Here is a 23,166-nt window from a genome sequence, read left to right as displayed (position 1 = left end):
GCCAGCCTGGCCAAAAAATGTTTAAAAGTCCTCGAAAGTGACTAGTCAACAAACATTTTTACCAGCTCGTGAGTCTACACATACTGTTTGGGTTTGGTCACTGATGGCTTCAAATAAAAGACAAGCTGTAACAAAACAAGCCTGAATTTTCTAAAGCTCTTTTGCACTGTTGTCTATAAATTGTCCTTGGTGAATGTCTTACTGAAAAGCCAGATTTTTAAAACATTTTTCTACAAATAATGGTTTAATTTTTCAATAGCATTCTCAAAAACAATGTTTTGAACTTGTGTTTGAATGAACTAGTGATGTTTCTAGGTGACACTTTGCATGCTGCAAAGCCTGTATCTGTGAGAGAAAGATGGTATAAGTTGTGTATCACCCTCAAGAATTACTCTTTTTATGCTGAACTCTTTTTAAAAAAAAGATGGAAAAGGAATTGGAAGAATAGCCTGATGCTTGCCAAAATTGTTTATAGTAGAAGAAAGCTATCAGACTTCTCAAAGCCTTAGATATGATGGAATTATCGACACAACTGGGGGTAGCAGGTTACGGAAGGCTGGAGTAAGCCTTGTTAGACGCACTGAGATTGTAGAAGTAGATTAACTGAACTGAACAGTCAGGGTAGGGAAACAATATGTTGCATTCCTGTGGTGTTCGGCATGCATTGTATTAGGTGCATGTACCATAAAAGTGCTAACTTTGTTTATGTCTGTTTCAAAGTAGAAGTCCATATCTTTGCTCACTTCCTGTGGAGAGAGTCTTCCTTTCTGAGGATGGTGCCTCCTCTCTTGCAGGTCACCTTCCTGTGGGTATTACAGAATTAATGAGAAGACCCATAGAATTAGTGAGAAGATTGAACCCAGGGTCTTCAGCTTCAAACGGTCAAGAAAGGCGGGAGCTGGGCCTTCTGTACACCGTGTAGCAAGAGTGCTCTGAGCTCAGCCTCCAGGCATTCCTGGTTCCCTATTTTACTCGGGTTAATCATCCCTAGAGTTGTGTTGGCTTTCTGAAATCCTGCGAAGTCCAGTGCAACCATGAAGACCTCACAAGCATACTAATCCAGCTCTACAGTTCAGCGTAGGATTGCCCCTGACTTTGAAACATAGGGCCTAGGGCCAAATTGGTTCCAAGTACTTCTCACTAAATATTAAGAAAGAGTGCAATAATTTTGTCCACTTGGGAGTGAGCCCCACTTAAGTTAAGGACTTTTATGCAGGGAGATGCATTTTGTAAGGATATATGTGGTTAGGTTGTGGCCAAACACTGCCACTGTGTGTGTGCAGCGTGTGATGAGCTATTTTCCATACTACAGTTGGGCAGGGGGACTGGATGAATGGCAATTACCCATCTTAATGAGTTGTCTTTTTGCTGTTTCTGAGACCAGAACATTTGACTGGCTTATAAGAAATAGAAGGCAACTTGATAAGTATTCAAGCAAATAATAGTGCACGTATCTTGCTGGTATCTTAAACTCTTTTCCAGTGAAACTCACCTTCAAAGGTGGAGGCGTCTAAAATACAGAGACAGCAGACTGGATCATTGTGCATGTTGGAAGCGTGGTGTCAGGGAGATGAAGACACAGTGATGAGGATGATAAGAGGGTGGGGGGAAAAGCTGGAGAGGCATTTGTTTAGGAGACGCCTAGTCACGAAAGCCGTCCAAGCAAAGAAACCCCCACGGATAAAACAGCTGAAAATAAGAGGGTCTGTTTCGCTCTTGACTTGAGAGGAGTGGCTCTCTGTAATAAATGACGGTGTGGCAGCTGTCTCTCGGCTTTGTTCCTTAATCCTGCCAGCAAGAGCAGCCAGGATTGCAAATGCTGCTTTCAAGCAGAATTCATTGGGACTTGGGGGGATGGGGGGGACCACTTTCTTGCGATCAACAGATTCATATTGTAAAATTCTTTGTTATTTTAAAAGTTTCACAGGGTTCTTCCTCAGTCTCTTTTAAAAGCAAGAATAATGGGAATAAACTCTCCCCACATTTTAATTTGCTTTTTTCAAAAAAAATCAACGTTATCATCACCGAAAGATAGATGTGATAGGGGAGGATTTTAAAAAGCCATAATCCTAGATTAGGCTTTTTTTCTTAAAGTAAATGTTAAGTGGGGATGGCTTGATTTTAAGACATAATGAGGTTTATTAATTTCTTCACAATGAGCTATTAGTCATTTAAGCTAATCTTGTTTCAGAGACATCCCCTTAAGTAAGATGTATGTGAAATCTAAGAACAAATGTTTGGTATTGATGCTGCTGTTCTTTGCTTTCCATTTTCAAGTATTTTCTATTTGGAAGTTGTGATGGTGAGCCAAGGAAGAAATGCAATCTAGCTTGTTTACATTAGATGCTGAAGGTAAAGCCTCCCTCAAGTTTGTTGATTGATTGATTGAATTTATATAGCCACCCATCTCACTTGCACGTGATTCTGGGCGGTGTACACAAAACAAAAACTAGACAATCAGTATAATTTATCCATTAAAACTAGTTTAAAAAAAATTAAAAACTATAATAACAAAACAACAGGGTAAAATGCAATCAAACTTATAACAGCCATTTAATGGGCTCCATGCTTCCATGGGATCCCCAGGCCTGATGGCAAAACCAAATGTCGAGGTCCTTCTGGAAGGCCAACAGGGTTGGAGCCAACCTCACCTTGGGGGGAATGATGTTCCAAAGGGCAGGTGCCATGGCAGAAAAGGTTCTCCTCCTGGGCCTTGCCAAGTGAAGTTCCTTGGCTGATGGGACCCGCAACACGCTCCTCTTGGCAGACTTGAGGGGACGGATGGATATAATTGGAGCGAGGCAGTCCCTCAAATAATCTGGCCCAAGTAGTCTTGGTTATAATATGGAAATTGTTTGCTGTTACCATCTTCCGCAATGATTTTCCCATTCAAGTATTAACTAATTTCCACACTGCTTAGGTTTTCTGAGATCAGCCAGGATTGGCTAGGTGCTACCAACTGTTCTGAGTCGATAATGTGTTTGTCTTGTTTATTGCAACGGATTTCTAGATTGATGTGAGGGAAGCAAAGCATAGGAGAAATAGAGTGGGAATTCAGGTGTCAAATTAAAGGCAACTACTGTTTTTATTAAATGCCAAAATATATTTTAAAAAGAGGATGAAAATGTCCTGAAGGATGCTGGAACTTCATAACTGAAAGCCTCTGTTTTTCACAACTTGAGTTCACATGCCTTCTCTCCCTTTGACCTAGGGAGGCGTGACTTTCTCCTTTATTCCAGTCAGCCCCATATTTGTTTTTGGAGTGAGTCAAAAATTGGATCACCAACCATTGCCACATGAATAGCTTTGTGGTCAGCCATTGGTCACTTGATTTGTATTTGGATGCTATTTGTAGATCCTGGGTTGGAGAGGTTTTATTTTGGGGGGAGTGATGAGGTTTATGCATTGTTAATGAGCTTAAAGGGGCTTTTGATGGGAAGGCTGGAGAAAATCATAAGTCAGATCGTTTAGAGAAAACTTTAGAAACAGCAGTTGCTTTCTCTTTGGTGATCCCTGAAAAGATTTCCAGCAGAAAGATTTGTGGTTGAAAAGACAGGCAAAAAAGAACTCGAAGGTGGTTAAAGGTCATAAAAGCAGGGGAGAGTGAACGTCAGTCAACTCACGGCTTCCGGTGCCTGCACACCGTGTGCCTTAAATCCTCCCCTGTCAACCAGTGAGGAAAAACGCCTTAACTTAGCGGATAAGTGGCTGCATAAATGTGCTTCTACAGTGTTGCTTCAGTGTATAATTGTGGAGGAAAGCATCTTTGGCTACGAAGGTCAGAGTCAACCTTCCTTCCCTTGCTTGCCAGGCCCATAAGCCAGGGGTGGGAAGGGAGATTCCCTGCCTTCCTCCTAGTTAACAGGTGCAAGGAGCAGATGCCCAGAGAGAGTTCTGACATCACTGAATTGCAGCCTTTCCTTCATCAGAGCATTACAGCGTCTCTAGTTTCCACTGTGGCTTAATAAGAATAGCTGGGCTGATCTTTGTGTCCAAGATCTTGGCATTTGCATGACCAATTGATGGGGAGCAATTGATGGTCAAACTGGGACATGAAAGCCATGAATGTGGCAGGGCCTGTCATTACATAGCTTGTGGCAGCCCCAGTTTGTCCACAGTTGGGGTGCAGTATTAGTTTTTTTAAGCAGGCTGTAAGAAGTGGACTTGTGATTTCACTGTTTTGGTTCTGCTTCTTCCTGCTGTTGTGTTCCCTATCCTGTAGACTGGCTACTTTCATTCTGGAATTACCTATACCACTTCAAAGTTGGGTTAGCTGTCCCTGAAAGGTTACATCCTTCATTTCCCATCTGTACGTTCAATGCAGAGTATTATTTTCAGACATGGAAATGGTTAGTCTTGTTTGGTTTTGTTTTCCTTTTCTTTTTTTCACATCTTGCTAAAAGATTTTGAGCCTTGGTAGCTCATATGCCACACTGTAAGTATGAAACAATGCAGTAATAATAATTGTTTTCCCTCTGTATATTCTAGCTATTGCTGGAAAAGGTTATTGTTGTGAAGATTCTGACTTAGCTTGTTTTGTGGGATAAGCTCTGCATATTGTAGGTTCTTTGCAATATAGATATGTACTATGCTTGTACGCATACACACACAGTTACATGCATTGTACTGATCCTAGCACAGAGTTTTTTGTATATATACTCCTATTATTGTTGAATGATCTCAGGATGAAACATAAGCTATTTAACATGGTCACCTGCAATAGCCCTGTAAAGAAACTTTGGCTAGAGACACCTGTTGATTTGCATCTTTCCTTCATTTTCCTGTTTTTTTGGCTTCACCTTCTTTCTTACTGCCTTGACCACTCCAATCATTAGAGTCGAGTGGCTGAAACAGCTGCAGACCTCTCCTTGTTACAAGTTTCTTTGGCATTGCAGACTTCAAGAGGTCCTGATGCAAGTTGCAGATAAACCCAGGTGGATTTGAAGTGAGAAAGAGGAACTCTAAAATGGTGATAAAGAATAGAATGGAATCTGTTAAGAAGTCTGTTCTGGTTTAGCATTTTTGAGGTAGGCTAACATCAAACCTGCCTAATGGGAAATTAGCATTATGTGAACAACAAAATAGATGTGCTCCAGGATAGTGAGCAAATGTTGCTAAGGAGCAATGACAATAGGCTTGCAAATACTTTATACAGTAATACTCACAGAAGAGTTAGCGGTGCAGAACTCTGAAGATGTAAGGCCCAAGTCCAGGCCAGATTCTCCTCTTAAAAGCAAAAGAAGTTGTATGCAGTATTAGTTTTTGCTTCAGGAAACCAGGAAGCCTTAGAATTAATTCCCAAAATGGTATGTTTACTAAAAGTCTTTGTAGCACATGTAAACATTTGTAAGCAAACTTAATCCAGGGAATTGTTTCTTTTCAAAGAAGAGGCAACAGCAGTGTTTTGCCTTAGTCAAAGGGGATAAATTGCATCTGGTTATACCAAAGGAGCAATTAATGTGTAAGGAAAGCAAGTTCTTTTATATGTCCCTATTAGTTGCTGTAGTCTAGAGTGTAAAGGACTAAGAGAACAGAGTATTTGACTTTGATAAGTTGTTGCCTGAAGTAGTGGTGTGTGTATTTGAAATTATAATGCTGTTCTAACTTGTGCAGTCCAAGATGCTGCTAGCAACTCAACAAACTATCTCTCTTTGAAAACCTTGATTTCTAGTTTGCCTGGACATGTTCTTAAAAGCAGGCTAAAATGGGCCAAACCCTTGTTTTCTGGCATTCTCTTAGCAGATAAAGATAAGTCTGGCAGCTGATTGAACAATAAAGGCTGTGAAGCAACATGTTGAGTGAAAGCAGGTTTCCTGTATTATATATATGGAAGCAAGGGAGGGACTCTGATACTGCATAATTGGACCGGTGTTCCATATGATTTTAATGATTATGGTCTTAATTTCCATTTTTTTATATCTTTGATTTAAGGGATCATTGGTAGTAGAACTAAAATAGCCCTCTGCCTGTTTTAGAAACAATGCAGTGTTCCCCAAGTTGACACACTTCAGATGTATTGGGCTACAATTTTTGTCATCATCTATAAGTGTTGTGGAGGAGGGGACAGTTTTGTTATTTTACTCAGATGCTCCCATTGAGAAAAAAGGCTAACTTATAAAAACATTCTCCAGAGTTCAGTCTGGTAATACCAGTCATACCAAGACATGGTACCTAGGGTGAAGGTATGCATCAGAAATATTCATTTATTCAGTGGCTACTTTGGGGGATGGCATAGAACAGTTGAAAATGAATGAACCAATTACTGTTTTTCTTTAAAATCAGTGAGAGCAGGGGGTGTGATGCTCTGTAAGACATTTCCAAAGAAAACTAACTTTTGCCTATATCTTTCAAGTCATGTGCTAAAATTTCTGGAAAGTTTACTTGAAGATACGAAAGCTTCTGAATTCCAGATATGCAGTGTGGGGTTTGATTTCTGTAGCCTCTTATGAACTGAGTTACTTGTGAACTTATAATGTCAGTGAAAAATATTTCGCATGTTTTGCTTGTACTTTGCTGGTACAAAATGGATGTACCAAGTACCAGGCACTAACATTTCTCAGTTCTTTGGCTTAGATCATCAAGTTTTTGTTTTCCATCACACTGTAGGTCTGCCCCAAAGGCTGTAAGCTGTTCAATTATCACCAGACACTTGCAGTGCCTACATGGGTGTAATCTTAGTGGGACTTAGTATGAAATAAAATTGCTCTTGTAGTTTTCACAGTATGAACCCTGGTAGCTTATTTTTTTTCTCCTAATAAAAAAACGATTGAATCATAAACGGTTCTGAGACAGCTATCAGCTTCCTGCAGGCTTATATTCTAAGAGCTTTTCCAATACTAAATGAAAACAAATCAATTTAATTTTCATACATACTTCTGAAGGGAAAATGGCCTGTGTACTAAAAAAAAATAGGTATCATGCAAACCTTATATTATTTATGTTCTAGTTCTCCTGATTTGTAAGTCTGTATTTCATATTTATGATTGATAGTTGTAGATTAAATATATTTTTGTATCAGTTTTGCTTATTGAAGTGAAATTCAAAGTTATTTTTTCAGTATCTACCCCTGGTAAATTTCTTGAGCTTTCTTATTCCTTGGACCAGCACTTTACAGGTAGTCCTTGACTTATGACCATTTGTTTAACAACCATTTGAAGTTACAACGATGCTGAAAAAAGTGACTTACGACTGGTCCTCACACTTACAACCCTTGCGGCGTCCTCCATGGTCACATGATCAGAGTTCAGGAGCTTGGCAACCAGTATGTATTTACGATGGTTGCAGCATCCCAGGGTCACTTGATCATCATTTGTGACCTTCCCAGGAGGTCACAAGCAAAGTCAATGGGGGAAGCCAGATTCGCTTAATGACTGCATGATTCGCTTAACAACTGCGGCAAAAAGGTTTAAAATCAGGCACAACTCACTTACAACTACTTTGCTTAGTGACAGAGGTCCCAGTCCCAATTGTAGTTGTAAGTCAAGGATTACCTGTATTTATTTGTGTCCCCATCTTAATTGTTTTATTTTGCACATCTACAGCATATATACTCTGTTTTAAAAAATTTCCTCATAATAATCCTTTGATTAGGTCAAGTTTCAGAGATGTTGAGTAATTGGTTCCAAGTCATCCAGTGATAAAGAGGTGCCAGACATTTAATATACTTTAAAAACAAAAACAAAAAACAGTCGTTGGAGAAGACCTTTATCTTTTTCATTTTCTCTTTTCTAGGCAGTTTTTGTACTAATCCTTCATTTGTGCTGACATCATCAGGACTCAGTTTACACCAGCAACTCAGAATTCACATTTTAAAGGTTAGTTTGGATCAACATGGCTTCTTTCTCATTATTTTTCCTTTTTGAAGTGCCTGTATCACTATCTGAAGCTGTCGTTAACCGTCAGCGATCAACAGAATGTGGAAGGAGCCGAGGCTGCTGAGTTTGGTTCAGGTGGGAAGGGAGGGACTTGACTTGTACATTGGGAAAAAGGCTCTTCTTTTTCTGCTGCCAGGTGCCACAAAGAAAGAACAGAAAAGGGGTAGGGGTTGAACAGATGGAGTAGCATTTTCCATGGATGAACTTGTAAAGGAATATGACTAAGCAAGACTCATTCTGAAACCATACATAATTCCCAACCAGTATAATGTGAAAGATAGCTCCAACACTTCTGGAGGGCATCAAGTTGAAGAATTCAAGCGTACACAGGGTAAGCCCCAAATACTCCCATGAAGAAGGAATACGCTAGCAATAGTTATTCCTCTTGGCCATATACATTCTCTAAGGGTAGGTTCACCTTCCACCTCACATATAGCTGTGAAGTCTTCTATGTACTGTATAATTGGGAGTAGTGAAACCTTTTGCTTGCACAATGCTCTTTCCACCTGTGGCTGACAGTGCCTTGGCTATTGCCAAGATCAGGCAGATGGGTGAGAGCTCCTAGATCATGATGGATATGAAGCTTTACGATGAAATGCTCCTCCCTCTTTTACCAAAAGAAAACATTTTTCACCTGAATGGGACATTTACCAGCACACCAGCTTTCCATTCACTGTGAACAGAATTCAGTGATCAGTTTTTCCGCAGTTGGTTTTTAAAACCATGTGGGAAGAAGTGGCATAAGTGTAGAACAAATTCATGTAAAATGTCTGTGAGAAAAAGCACTTTACTCAGGGTTTTCTTGGGTTCCTGAGGTTGTATACCAGGCATCTCCTTGTTCTCTCTCCCCTGCCCTGTTTAGAGTTTGTTGAATAAAATAATTATGTTCTTAGATTAGCCAAACAAACAGAAAAGCATTTCAGGAAAAGATGTAATATTCAGTATACAATTTAGCTATGCACTGATTAGCTTTTGACGCATTATACAAGTGATGACACAAAACAGCCACAGTATCTGAGATTGCTGGGTGCTGATCAGATAAAAAGGATACATAAACTTAGTTAAACCTGGTCAGTGTTTTTATTTAAAAAAAAAGAGGGAGGGGAATATGAATTTGCTCTTTAGAAACAAATCAAAGCATAAAATATCACCCACACAAGAGATTATCAAGATGTTGAATTATATGTTCAGTATGAAATTGTTTACTTATTTTCTTCTGGAAATACTTAATTTCAGCTGGCAAAAGGTCATTCTTGTGTCTAAAGTCTAGAGCCTAGAAAGCAAACTTAAGATATGATGTGAATTCCTATGATGGTTAACTCATTTCTCCATGCTTTCTGCCTTCATCAAAGAGAATTGCTGGAATAGCAGTGGTGTTTGTCCAGTGGTGTGAATTCCAATCTTTCTTAACCTGATGCTTTCTGAAAGTGCTGGACTATATCACATCATCACCATTCAACACTCAACATGGCCTGATGTTTAAATGCATGTACTAGGAACGATGTCCTAAGGAACATGAACCTGGCAATAGGTTTCCAATTAATTACATTTTGCATAAAAATGTTGATTGCACTAAAATGTGTAGCCCAATTCTCTGCTTCTTATAAGTTAAACCAAGTTTGTTAAACAGGACTAGGAAGGACATATATGAGTAGACAAATAAGGATTGCAGCAAGGAGCTAGATCATGATGCCACTAGAGTTGTAAAAAAGTGTGAATGGTCATGCTTCAGTCTCACTTCTCAAGTATTGAGAAAATCTGGAGGTCTTTGTACTGTTGTAATCGTCGTAGTCACAGATCTTGGCAGGTTCATACATTGCTAAATAAGTAAGAAAAGCTATAGGAACTCACACACAGTATGTCATGTGGCTTGATTGGATTCACACATTACTCTAAGCTAAAACCTGGTTTGTAAAATATGGTTAATGGTTTGACATTATTTGGGAACAATAAGTCATGTTTAAACAAATAATAGTTTAGCCTGTGAACTTAGCCAATTAATATTTTAGGCTCTTTGATTAGTTGCTATGTTAAACAACCTTGAGTGAGATACTGTCCTGCCTCAGCAACAATAAAGTTGGAAATGTTACACTGATTTCTCTGGTCTAATTAGTATAGATTCAGGTCCATTATCACCATTATTTAGCAAAGAGAGTTTAGCATAGTTAGAGAAGGAACTGTGGGTCCTATAATCCTCTTGCTTCTTGCTCTGCTTCTTCTATTAGAGCCAGTTTCCTTAACCTTGGCAACTTTAAGACGGGCAGACTTCAACTTCAACGAGTTGAAGTCCACCCGTCTTAATGTTGCCAAGGTTGAGGAACCCTGTATTAGAGGACTTCCCCAATCTGTGTGTCATCCAGATAGGTTGGATTATTTATTTATTTATTTATTTATTTATTTAACTTATCCCCGCCCATCTCCCCCCAATGGGGGACTCTGGACAGCTTACAACATATTAAAACAATAAATAAATATACAGTTAAAATTGATAAAAAAAACACATTTACACAGAATAAAGGGAAAAGGAAAAAATCCATTATGATTTCCAGTCATTTGTGTGCTCCATGGCAAATATTGGTTGGCAATGATGAGATTTTATATATAATCATGGCATACCCGTCTTGCTATTTCATTAATCCAACATGTACTGTACGGGGAAGGCAGTATGAAAGAAACCATAGTAGGGCTTTTAAAAATTTTTTACACCAGTTTCTTGAATTCAGTAGCATCCGGAACTGAAGCTGGCAGCATGGGAGGAGAGAGAAGAGGAAAAAAAAAAAAAAGGAAATGGGCCATGGTCTTTCCAGTGACTCACTCAGGGTGGAAAAGTTCAGTTTATATTAATGAGCTTGTAGTTCTGTGCATATGTATTTGGGGGTAAGTCATACTGAACTCCAGTGTGGCTTACTTCTGAGGAAATATATATAGGATTACAGAGTAGAAAAGTCTGGTTTTCACTGAGCTAGGTAATTGCCTCCCCTCCTTTTCTTAAAATCCCAACGGAGGAAACAAATTTAGCAAATGTCTTCCTGTTGAGACTGAATAAAAAACAGCAAGCCTTGGTTTAATTTTTTTCTTCTTTTTCGTATTGTTTTTATTTAAATCATGTCTCATCTCTGAGGGCCTTTTTTCATGGAGTTTGGGCCGCTACTGCGACATTGCCTCTGAGCCGGCCTTTGTCAAAAGCCCAATGATTTGTTTGCTGCTCTTAGCTTCTGGTAGCCTATTTATATCTGTTACAGCTTTTGAGTCCTGCAGCTATTGCTTGCTATTTCTTTTGGAGTGCCAGGATCAAAATGGAAGGGACGGGGGCATTCCTGTGAACTTTAACCTATGATAATACTTCCCTTTTACCCTTCATCTAAACGGTCCATTTTTTGACAGTGCAACTGGCCATTTTGTGTGCAGCTTTCATCAGAACTACACGAAAGTCCTGGGAACTCGCTCCTTGAGGGCAAAGATCATTTTCCTCAGGGAAACATTTCATGAGAATGTGGCCATAAAAAATTAAGTTTCTGCTGCACTGTTAGTCCTCTGCTGACATTCGAAGTGGCAGAAGGTGCCACTGGAGGTGTGGAAGCTTTATAAGCAGCTGAGCTTAAAATTTCTGTCAGATGGCCCAACATCTCCAAAAGATGTGCAAATGCTGCATATCCTTGAAACCAAACTAAAGTATATTTTTACAAAAAGCTACATTTGCACTTGTGAAAATATGTAAGCAACTCTTGTAAGAAGTGTTTGTGGTCCAATTTACGAAGCTTCGGTGTTTTTTTTTTCATGGGTACCTTTATGCCAACTAAAATAAGGGATTGCACACGTAGCATGAAAGTAATTCCAAGCTGTAAATTTGGCTTCTTTTTTTCTTGATGACATTGAAATTGAGAGGATTCACCAGGAGTGGTGGATTCCTGCCTGACCTTGTGATATTACTGTGCTTGGTCTCTTCTCAGCATGTTAGGCAGCAGGTCTGTCTATCCTTCCTTCCATCCCTGAGGAAGACCACTTTCCATCCACTGCAGCTATTAGTGACAACATTTTATTTTAAAATGTTAACATTAAAAAAATGTTCTGAGACATTCCTCCCCTGCTGAGTTCTTCTCTTCTGGTTTTCCTTCAGCGTCTTCCTTCAACCTATTCTCTATATTGTCTGCATCAGGATTTTTCAAACTCTATTCTGCAGAATCCTAGAGTTCTGCAAGAACTTGATGGGATTCTGTGAGACACTAAGAGCCCCCCTCCCCCAAACAAACACACCAAATTTTCTATCACTAGGGCTTTGCCTCTTGATCAGGGTTGTGGGATTTTTTTTTTTTTAAACTAAGAGGTTCTGTGATCAAAGTTTGAGGTTGCATGGTCTGAAAAAGTCTACATCATTAAATAGTTTTGAGATATAGATACAATAGTTGTGTATCTGAATGTGTCTGAATTGTGATTATGCTGAAAATAAATGGGATAATGATGAATCATGAGGGTCTGAGAAGATTTGATTCAGTTGCGTTAGGAGCTGTTGCTTTAATTATGCAGAATAATTGTGTATGAAGTCTTTAATTATTTTAAAATTATTTAGCTTCAAAATGTTATGTAAAAAGGCCCATTTTGGAGAAGTTTTGTCTTTTATTCTTCTTTCATTTTCATTTGTGACAATAGAATATTATAACCTGCCTTTTTTTAACAATAAGGAAGGTGAAGGCAGTTTAACAACATAAAAATATTAAAATATGGTAAAAATGGCATAACTAAAACACTACAATATATACATGTTAAAATCTTCCTTCAAGTGGTATAGAAGGCTAGGGGGAAAAAGTATGTATTTGTGCCAGATTTGGTCTTTATGCTAATAAAATAGTAAATGTCAGAAAAAGAAATTAAAAGTATAAAAAGTAAAGAATGAATCATAGATCACAACACCATTATTAGAGTGGTGATTATGGATGAGCGATACACAAGGATCTTAGCTTGGTGACAAAATGTAATTAAAAGATGGTGCAAGGCATCCTTTCTAGGAAAGCAATAAACCACCATTTACAAAGTACAATTCTGGACTCACATATTGTGCTAAGCCACTGCCAAACTAAGTCACATTGTGGCTTAGTGAGATATGTTAACCCAGGAAATAAACAATAACAAATTTGCTTTAATCTAAAAGCCAATCCAAGACTTTGAGATTTGCAGTAAATACTTAGTCCGAAGGTCCTTAAGAAGATGGATTTTGGGGCAGCTTTTGGAATATATCAAAGAAGCAGATTATTTTGAATCATTTTCTTGTGATTTTCAGCCTTGATTATTATGTCTTGGTTATCAACAAGAGGGAATTTCTCTTAATCTTCCATGTTCTCTGTGCAATTTTTAATACCTTCAGTCATAGTTCTGATCATATTGACACTTGAGAGTTAGGGAACATGGTGAAATGGTGATTACATTTCTTTATGTTAGGTTATTTTCACAAAGTGGTATTGTAGAACTTCTGTTTGACTCCAGGGTTTTCATTTTGTCATAACAGTGTTAGGTGAGGGCCAGTTTTATCTGATAGACATATTATGGATAAATATTCTCAGGTCTAGGAACTGAATGGCATTGTACTCACTTTGAAGAAGCAGGAGCATAGCCTGGGATTAATACTTGATCCAGTTTTGCCATCAGAGTGACTTTACTGAGGTAGACTGATATGGTAATCTCTGTTCATCCATAATTTGCGTTACCTTAATGCAGTTTATATGATGGTGCTATTGAAAACAATCTTGAACCTAAAGTCAGTACAAAATGTTGCTGCCATGATGCAACTAGGACTAGCTGCCAGTGATCATCTGACATAGCTTGAAAGAGGTACAGTACAATACTTGCCTCGTAGTTGTTGAATTTGTTGAATGAGTTATTGAACTCATAGGATTGCTGATGTGGGGAAAAATTGAGTAAGAATACGTGAGTATGCATATATTTCACTTGGAGGAAAGATGGGATAGAAATCTAATAAAAAAAATAATAAATGGTTGCCTTCCCTTTCTCCTCATTAGTTCTGTCTATTCATTCTTAAAGGATGTGTCATGCAGTACAAACAGGCGTACTGTTCTGTGATCATAGTTTTGAATTATCTGGTTTAGTAAGGTTTCACAGGTTTATGTGTATGTCTGCTTATAATTTCAGAGAACAAATTCCAAAGCTTAAGCGGTTGTACAGCAGCACTAAGATTCCTGACTGTTTTGAAGGCGTGGATTTGCCCTTTCTTGACACAGCAATGGCAGCAGTTATGAGCTTGGGAAAGATTGCTGAAAATGGCAGTATGGCATCTCAAAATGTCAAATCCCCATCAAAATCTCTTACTCCTAGTCGGATTGGCAGGAGAAACCAGGTAAGGAATGAGAATTTATTTTTTTTACAGGAGAACACAATTTCACGTGAACTATTAACCTCCCCACCCTACCTCCTCCTGGCCAGCTAAATTCTATCAGTATTTTCCAGCTAATGAGAAATGTATATATAATCAAAGGCCAATCTGTATAGACCCCCCTCATTTATTCCGGAACAGTTCTTGAGGACACACATTTATGAATAAATAGCATTTGAGCACATTGGAAATAAATGAACTCAGCTAATAGTGATCTTGTTACAAATGATTACCTTAGTAGCTTGGATAACTGTAGTCAAGCCACATGCTTTTTGTACATGCTCTCGTTCCTCCTGTGCTGCCTTCTTGCTCCGTCCTCTTGCCGCTTCCTCTATTGTTGGCTTTCCAGAGCCGGAAGGGGAAGTGTGTGGTTTTTATCTCCCAGATCTGTTACAGGCAAGTGACTTGACACCCTTCCCGCCTTTTTGGAGTGTCATTATCAGAAAAAATATTTGAGCTTTTATTAGGCCACCTTTTGTTGTAAAAGGCGATGAGCTTTACAAAATAAAACCTATATGATTTTAAAAATACCACAAAATAATCACAGTCGATAAAAATGCTGCTATAAATCATGTTTGGTAATGCCTTTATAAATAGATGTGTGTTTATTAACCAACGGAACACAAGCACCATAGCTACATGTAGTATCTCCAGGTGGAGGCTGGCTCAAGGATTAACAGAGAGAAGATCTTCCTTCAGAGTCTCATCAGATGTATTTCTGTCAAAAATGGCACCCCCAGAAGGGTGTACGGGCTAACTTCTATAAAGAAAAGCATTACCTCTGATTGGTGTATCCAGAGCTATTCAAGGCCCAATAAATCAATGAGAAAATCTTAAGATTGACTTGAATAGGCAGTTAGTGCAATTTCTCAAGAGGTGCTGTTTATGAGGATGCTTCACTAAGCATCTTAGCTGCTGCATTGAGTTAGCTGGTTGAACCCCACCTTAACATCCAGTACAGGTAGTCTTTGTTTAGCAACCACAATTGGGTTTAGCAACCTGGTCGTTAAATGAAGTGGTCGCTAAGTAAAACTGCAACTGTGCTTATGATCTTTCTTCAGCTTTCCTTTTCTTTACAGACCTGCAAAGGTCATAAATGCAAGGATTGGTTGTAAAGTTAGTTTTTCATCACCATTATAACTGCAAACAGTTGCTAAATGAGGCAGTCAGTAAACAAGGACTACCTGTAATCCATGTTGATGTTCCTTCACTTAGTAACAAAAGTAGTATTCTAAGAGACCAATAAGAGCCACACTGCTGATGAATTCAGTTATTCAGAGGCTCTAAAAGAACCAAGGTTTAAAATCCTTAAATCCTTAAAATCAAGGTTTTTGACTGGTCAGGCTTGGTAATAAGCAAAGTACAGAAATAGAAGTATCCTTTCTTATCTCCAATCTTTTGTTAGGGTTTCAGGTGTCTCAGTACCTTCTTCCATGAGAACAAGAAACAATTTATGAATAAGTTGTCCTGTTTTAAAAAGAAATGAATGCTGCAATTTTTAGGGAGTCTTTAATCTGAAGCAGAACGAGAATTGATTGAGAAATCAATGTGACTTGGCAAGACATATGTTTCTCACCAGTTTCCTAAAGCTTGGGGATAACTAACTTTGGATCCCAAGATGTTTTAGGTCCTGGAGGATCACACCTCTAAACATTCTGCAGGAAACTTTGAAGCTTGCAGTGTTAAAATGTTGAAGCTGCCAGTGGCTGCTTAGTTTGGTTGCCTTAGCACACAACTCAGAGTTCATGTTTAGGACTGGATGGATGAAAATAATTACTATAGGGAAGGGGAAGCTCCAGCCCAGGCCTATCAGGCCTCTCTTCTAGAGTTCCTCTCTACCATAGATGTGGATGGTTCTGTTTTCTCTGATCCAAACCTGTCTACATTGCAAAAAGTGAGGGGCTGCCAAAGACAACAGGAACTGCCCATGGCAGCTGTAACTACTGGAACTCCTTGCAAGGCTTTTCTGCTTCAAACCAGCCCATACTTTCCCCAGCCAGAGAAAGTACAGGATGGCTGAAGACACTAGGCAAGGCTGGAAGCGATGGTACCCTGCGTGGACCACATTTCTTTGTGCAGGAAGCTAGCGGGAACTGTAGTTGCATGGAGAAACTACATGGCTTTTGCAGAGGGAGCAGCATTTCCTGAAAGGTTCACCCCAAATTTTACCTAGTCTGCCAGGGTTTCAGATATGTGTGATGCAGCCACTGGGCTGGGCTGTATTTCCTCCCCCTTGGCCACTCGCATAGCACTTAGTTGGAAAAGCAGGAGAAAAGTGGATGAGCTGGTTGATTTATTTGTGTGAACTTTACTTAGAGCCATTGACCCTTTAATCACACTGGCCCTTTCACTGGGCATTGGATTAAGACAGTAAGTGTGACAGGATTGACACAGATACTTTCACTGTAATAAATAAAAAATAAATAACGGAGAGAGGTTATGAGTGGCTTTCCTATCAATCAAAATAGAAGTTGGCATCTAAGGAGGCCTGCTGTTCAGACTGGGGTACCTAGAATGGTATAAGCAGATGATCCATGGCCGTTATTTTATTTGCCAGTGATCCTTACCATGAAGCTGTTATAGATGGGCAGATGCAGTCTATCAGATAGCTATTCCCCTCTCATTAAGAGAGAGTGACATTTTCAAGATTGCATTGAAGCTTAAACATTGCATTCTAAATGTCTGACCCAAGGAGAGAAGGGAGGACCTGCTTGATTCCATCCTTGTGTTCTTGGTCTGTATTACTCAATCTTACTGGGACAATGCAGTCTTCCAAGGGAGAGAAATGACATCTCCATATTCACAGGCAGTATAACTACATTGGAAAGCTGTTGCTTCATGACCCGCTTGCAATATTTTGGTTGCCGCTGGAGAAGAAATCCTGGAGCAGATAAATTATTTTTAATGCAGCTTGCATGATGCTAGGTTATTTTGTGGGTGCCTTTTTGTTAAATCTTACGATAGGAAACATTTGGTTCAAAACCCATTAACTTATATGTTAAAAATGCTTTCAAATCACTTTGTAACTGGGAATTGCAACATTCATTCCTTTGTTAGTAAAAAAGATCCATGTTTGGTAAAAGGGTCTGAAGCCAACTCAGAAAGTATATCCCTTTAAAATGATAAAATGCTTATTCCCCTCTTTTTAATTGGTATCCATGATGTGAGAGGTCAAGAATTCCCAGGGGTGCTTTTTCCACCTATATCAGAGGTCGCATAAAAACAAGTCATATTTCTTATCAAATTGACTGCTTTTTTGGTGCCTTGTTTCAAAGAAGTTTTCTTTACATCAGCAACATTCCAGCCCAGTCAAGCAGTACTGCCGTGGTCCAAATTCTCCAGTGAAACTTTAAAAAAACACACACACACGTGGTATTAAATCTTACACAGTAAAATGAGTCCAAACAGATTCTTACTCTTAGGTACCCTGTTTCAGGGTATGGAGCTTATACACTGTGTTTGGTTTATGTCAAGCAATGGAGACTGGGGGCTAAAAACAAAGGAAGCCCAGGCCTGGTGGTGGCTCGGACTGGGCTAATATTAAATCTGAAGGTTTGCCCTAATCAGTTCTAACTGAGCTGCCTTGTGCATCTTGTTCTTTGATTTCAAGGTGACAAATAATTACTCTTTGGTAATTTGCTGGTTTGAAAGGGGCAAATGTTAGAAAACAAGGCTTCCAAACAATTAATGGCATTGCACAGAGTGATAGAGGATGTTCTTTCAGCACTTCCAGCTGTGGCCTGATTCCATAGGAAAGCCTGCACAAACATATTTCCTTCTCATATGTTTGTTCTGCTGAGACAATATTTAGCATGGTGGAAGACACATTGCACCTGAAGGTTATTCTTTGAACCAGCTAGAAATCAGAGGTCCTTCAGAGAACTTTATTAATAGGTATAGGATGTGTTACCAAGTGTTTTAATAGGGATATATGAACATACAGCGTTTGTGTTACTTTAACCATGCAGAAGGAAAATAGGGGGTGCTTATCCACCATGTCAAGCCATTATTTTTTGGGGGGGAAAGGCAAAAAGAAGAATGTCAGTGAATGCTTCATTAATTTGTGGGATACACCCCTACAGTAATTTGCAAAGGCTAGTAGTACGAATGGATTACTAAAGAAAAGTCTGCAGGTAGCCAAAACCTCAGATGACTTTACAGAAAAAGGTTGAATTCTCCTGATTATGAGAAAGAGGTTTAACAGTGGATGGATACTGCACTTAAGCCACTTTTTAATAAATCTGTCTGAGGCATCTGCTGGATATTTTGCTAGTGGAATTTCCCAAATCCATTATACTGCATTCTATTCTAACAAAGGACTTTAAAGGTATGTTCACTTTATCTGGGAACTTTTCTGAGTTGAATAGTTTGCTGCCTTAGTTTTGGTGGGTTTGCTAGTTACATTTCTTTAATAACTGTGAGGAAAAGAAGAATTCAGGAACAGATAAGCACTTAAATGTCTATAAAGCCTTTGGTACAGTCAACACTCTCTGGAGTCTAAATGTGCCAGATTTGCACTCCTGTCTTAATGAAAGGTATCCCATGTTCACACCCCTTTCTTTGAAAATAGCTTAAAAATAGATGTAGATGTGTTTCTGTATATGTTTGTGTATATGTAATATATACAAACACACATACATATATACACACACACTATGCTAAGACCCAGCTCTCAAAAAAGATTCTGATGCTGAGAAAGGTAGAAGGAAAGAGAAGAAGAGGATGACCAGCAGCAAGGTGGATGGCCTTAGTTACAGTAGTGACGAGTGCACCATTGGGAGACTTAAAAGAACAGGTTGATAGATCATCATAGAGAAAATCTATCTATGTGGTTGCTAGGAGTCAGAAATGAGTTGATGGCACATTATTTTGATTACACACACATGCGCGCACACACACACACTGCTTCTGTCACCAACTCTGAGTGGCATAGATGAAAGTAAATAACTCAGTAACTATTACAAAAGTTTGGTCAGATCTTTGGATCAGTCTCCAAAAAATGCTGTGGAGTGTGTGGGTGCACAGGTGTAGCGCCTGTAGCAGCCATATTTTTTCCTGAGATTGTGCAACTGCCCTCCATAGCTACTGCATGCACTGCTTTAAGACCTTCCAAACATGTGCTATGTCTGTGCTCCCACATGGTCCGAAGCACCTTTTGGAGATTAAATTCAGTGCTGTACAACCTTAGAGATGTGACAGAGAGGCCTAGTGTGTAAAGGAGAAGATTGGGAGTTTCTTTCAGTGAACTATCAAGAGTAGACCAGAATTTGTTGCTGTGAATGTGTGAAATTTGAAAGAGATGACATTTGAAGGTCTGGGATAGCAGTTGGCTTCATACTGTTGTACACCACACATGCTTCTCTCTGGCCCTGTTCCCTATTGTCAGAATAGGTCCGATCTCCTCCTAAAAGTTTAGAATAATAATAATAAAAAAAAGTTTTAGAGGTAGCGGGAGAATAATTGATAAAAATGCCCCCCTAGTATTTTGAGAGATTTAAAACTCATGGAAATTTACACACACGCTTAAATGTGGAGTGAATTTCAATCTATTTAGAATTACATTCTACTAAAATGACCACAGTATTTTTTCATAATATATCTGGAAGCTTTGGACAGCTTGTTTTAGGATGTAGGAGATCGCTTAGACTTATATAGAAGCAGTGTTTAAGTGTGGACCTGGGAAAGCTAAAGTAGAACTGGGCGCACAGATGGATTAAAATTGTAGTGATAAGGTGCAGTGAAGAACTGATCCTTTGGTTGAATAACGGATAATTATATTGACTCTTTCAAGCAGCTGGGTAAGGGAAAATTATTTAACTTCTTTCCATTCTGTTCTTGGACAGAAATGTTGGTGTCTGATTCAGTATCCCAAAGTCATTTTTTAAAAAAAATAACAAATGAATCAGGATGTTCTGCATAGACACAAATTGTTTTGGATTCTTGTAGTAGTGCCTATAACCAATCTGTTTGACTACTGAAGCCTCTCCTTCAGGAGTCATTCTATTCCCTAGCCTTTTCCTTAACTTCTTCCCCTAAAAGAGCAGGACCAGGTAAAGGGTTCGTTTTATTTTTCAATTCTGATTATGGATTGTCTTTTAAGGGGAGAAATGCAACAGGAAGTAACAGGAACAGAAAGTAGCAGAAGATGCAGCAGTTAATTGGTTTGATTCTCACGTGGTTACGGCTGATCCTTGACTTCTCTGCAGCTAAGCACTGGTGGGACTGCTACGGTGCTTTGTTACGCAGAAGTGATGCAAACACGTATTTGCTGATTCTAAATAAGGAGCCCATGGGTCTCTTTTTCATTTTTTAAGAAATGTCTGATGTTCAATGGAAGCATCATGGCCAAACTCTAATTGGGAAAACAACAAAGTGGTCAGTTTTAAGCTTGCTAAATAAATTCCTTCTTATGACATATTATTGTGTTTTTCTTTTGATGTTTCCATCCAATCCCCTTATATATAACTTACTCTGTTCTTAATGTTTAGAATGTATAGCGCTTCCTTTCTCTTTGTCGTTTTTAGTTTGGGGTCATTTCTGTATTACAGATGGGGAAACTGAGGGATGTCAAGTTACTTGATCAGGTTCTACCTAGTGAAATCCTGAGACAGACTCTTGTGTTTGATTTGGAAATACTTCATGAGGCTAAAATCTAGAGTCTTCAAATGAATGTGATGATGGGTAATTCTGGATAGACAGAAGGAAATGTTCCTTTCATGCGGCAGGTAGTTTAGGTTGTAGATTTCGTAACACCAAGATGCTATGAAGGTTTCCAACTTGTGTACGTTTAAAAAGAATTACACCAGGGGTCCCCAACTTTTCTAGCTGGATGTGCATCTGGCATTTTGGGTACCTGTTGTGGGTGCTCTCATAGAAAGACTAGTGAGGAGCTTATTCAGTCATGGAATGGGTGCCATGAAGCATGTAATCTACCTCTGATCCCTTCCTCCTGCTCTTGCCTCCACCATGGATGTTTCTTTTTCTGGGAAGGTGGGCAAATTTCCAAGCAAAGCCACAGGATTGCAGCTGTCGATCATTTTTATTTTTGAAGAAAGTTTCTGGGCCCAAGGACATTCCTGCAAGTAAAGATGATACAGGAGTCCAGTACTTCGTTTTGCAATACGTCATATTTCACTTGTTTAATTTAAAGTCCATATATTTAAAATATAAAATACCAGATGAGGTAAGGAGCCTGGCAATCATCAAGGGAGATGTTGGCAGGCAATTGCTTTCCCGGACACTCTGTTGGTGACCCTGGGATTAGTCAGATGCATGAAGGCTAAGACTATTAATACTTTACCTCTAATATTGGGAGCTATAGGCCTTTCTTTATTGCTATTACCTTTATTTATAGTCCCTTTTAGGATAAAAGTCCTCTAAAATGGCTAATAAGCAAGATAAACAAAAAATAAAATACAATAAATATTATCTTACAACAAAGGAACTATAAATTTGTGGGATCAGAATAGTAGATGGGAATGACTCTGTGGGGAGGAAGGGAACAGTCGTGTTGACAGCTTTCTTGTAGGTTGTCCCTGACTTCTGCCCTTGAAGGGACAAGACAAAGGAATCTCCAGGGGGTTTTCCTACGGTCAGCTGATTATAATGACCTTTCGGTACCCATCTGGAGGAACACAAGTGTGTGGGTCTTGTTGTACTCCTACTTCAGAATTTCTTATAATCTGTTTTGTCAAATCTCTTCCCATAGTCTTAGATGGTATGGTTGGGCTCTTCCCATACTCTTGGTTGAAAGAACCACCCTTTTCCTTCACAATCTTGATTTTAACCCAGATTCCAAATTGTAAATTTTAAAAAATGCCTCTTTTAATGACAGTTTCCCCATGTCACACTGCATGAATTCACTCTGTGTGAATACAAGAGAGTATAATCTTAATCTCATTATAATGTTTGGATTTTCTTTTTAAATGTGTACAATGAGCAATTACTTGGTTTTTAATTAACATTTATTTTTAAAATGTATATTTTTTTAAAAAATAGGAAACAAAAGATGACAAGTCTTCCTATGCCTGCCCTTTGTGTGAAAAGATTTGCACTACCCAACATCAGCTGACTATGCATATTCGTCAGGTAAGTTGGTAATTTTAAAACATCATACTTCTGCTCTGGAGATTATTGATAAACCTATAGTAACATGTACTAGTTCCTCCATCCAAAGCCCCAAATTATGTTGGCTATCATTATGTATCTCCAAGCCTCTCCCTCTTCCATCTCTGAACCATTTTGATCTTAAAGATAATTACGCTTCATGGTCTTCCCTCTATTGCTATTGCTTAATTTTTCCCCCTGCCTCCTTTCTCTATTGATGCCAGATCAGAAATTTTGGAAAACTGCTGTAATTTCAACTAGGGTTGGACTGAAATTTACTTGTTTGGTATTCAGGAATATGTGTGGTTGGATCTATCTCAAATCTTCCTAAGATTTAGAGGAATGCTGTGTCCCAGCAACCATAGCAGTTCCTGAGAATGTTCCAGGGAAAGATTATGTTTTATTCTGTAACATCATAATTCCTTGGGTATTGGCTGCTAGATTGCCAAAGCTCCTGGCAGTTGGTCACAGCCAAGCTATAGTTTAGCTTTTTTGTCTCCCTTTTTTGGCATATTGAAACTTGGAAAGCTGCTGCTGGAAGAATCCGGTATTTGTAAACAATCTCCCCTTGGTCACTCCAAAATACTCAGAATTTTCCCCAGCTTTAGAGCAGACAATACTATACTTAACTTTGCCATCTGCACATGAACCCTTTGGGGTCAGTGCAGAGTCATCAGTGAATATATTATTTTTCTGCATACATTTTTTTGGAAAGAATATGAAAAGAAAGGAATCAAAATCCACAGTTCAAGTGATTTAGGGTCAGAAGCAAAAATGAGTTAGAAGAAAGAAAAGGAAAATTGG

At 38.9% G+C, this 23,166-nt stretch overlaps 1 protein-coding gene across 7 annotated transcripts in view; it reads left to right on the top strand.

Moving 5' to 3' along the window:
* RREB1 (ras responsive element binding protein 1) overlaps positions 1-23,166 on the top strand; it is a 142,992-nt gene that overhangs the window by 62,561 nt on the left and 57,265 nt on the right. For 5 of the 7 annotated variants that reach the window (XM_025176336.2, XM_025176351.2, XM_007422131.3 and 2 more), the window contains 3 exons: positions 7,732-7,814; positions 14,016-14,220; positions 22,255-22,344. In XM_025176336.2, coding sequence (XP_025032104.1) covers positions 14,107-14,220; positions 22,255-22,344 — 204 coding nt within the window. In that variant the 5' untranslated portion in view covers positions 7,732-7,814; positions 14,016-14,106. The remainder of the gene's footprint in view (positions 1-7,731; positions 7,815-14,015; positions 14,221-22,254; positions 22,345-23,166) is intronic. The other 2 variants (XM_088130588.1, XM_088130589.1) reach the window with 1 other exon arrangement.

The sequence above is a fragment of the Python bivittatus genome, unplaced genomic scaffold (assembly GCF_059951505.1).
Source record: "Python bivittatus isolate LINGU-HERP-01145 unplaced genomic scaffold, Pbiv_v1 ctg000840_np1212, whole genome shotgun sequence".
In the NCBI taxonomy this organism is placed as follows: Eukaryota; Metazoa; Chordata; class Lepidosauria; order Squamata; family Pythonidae; genus Python; species Python bivittatus.
This window is presented reverse-complemented; position numbering and strand designations above follow the sequence as displayed.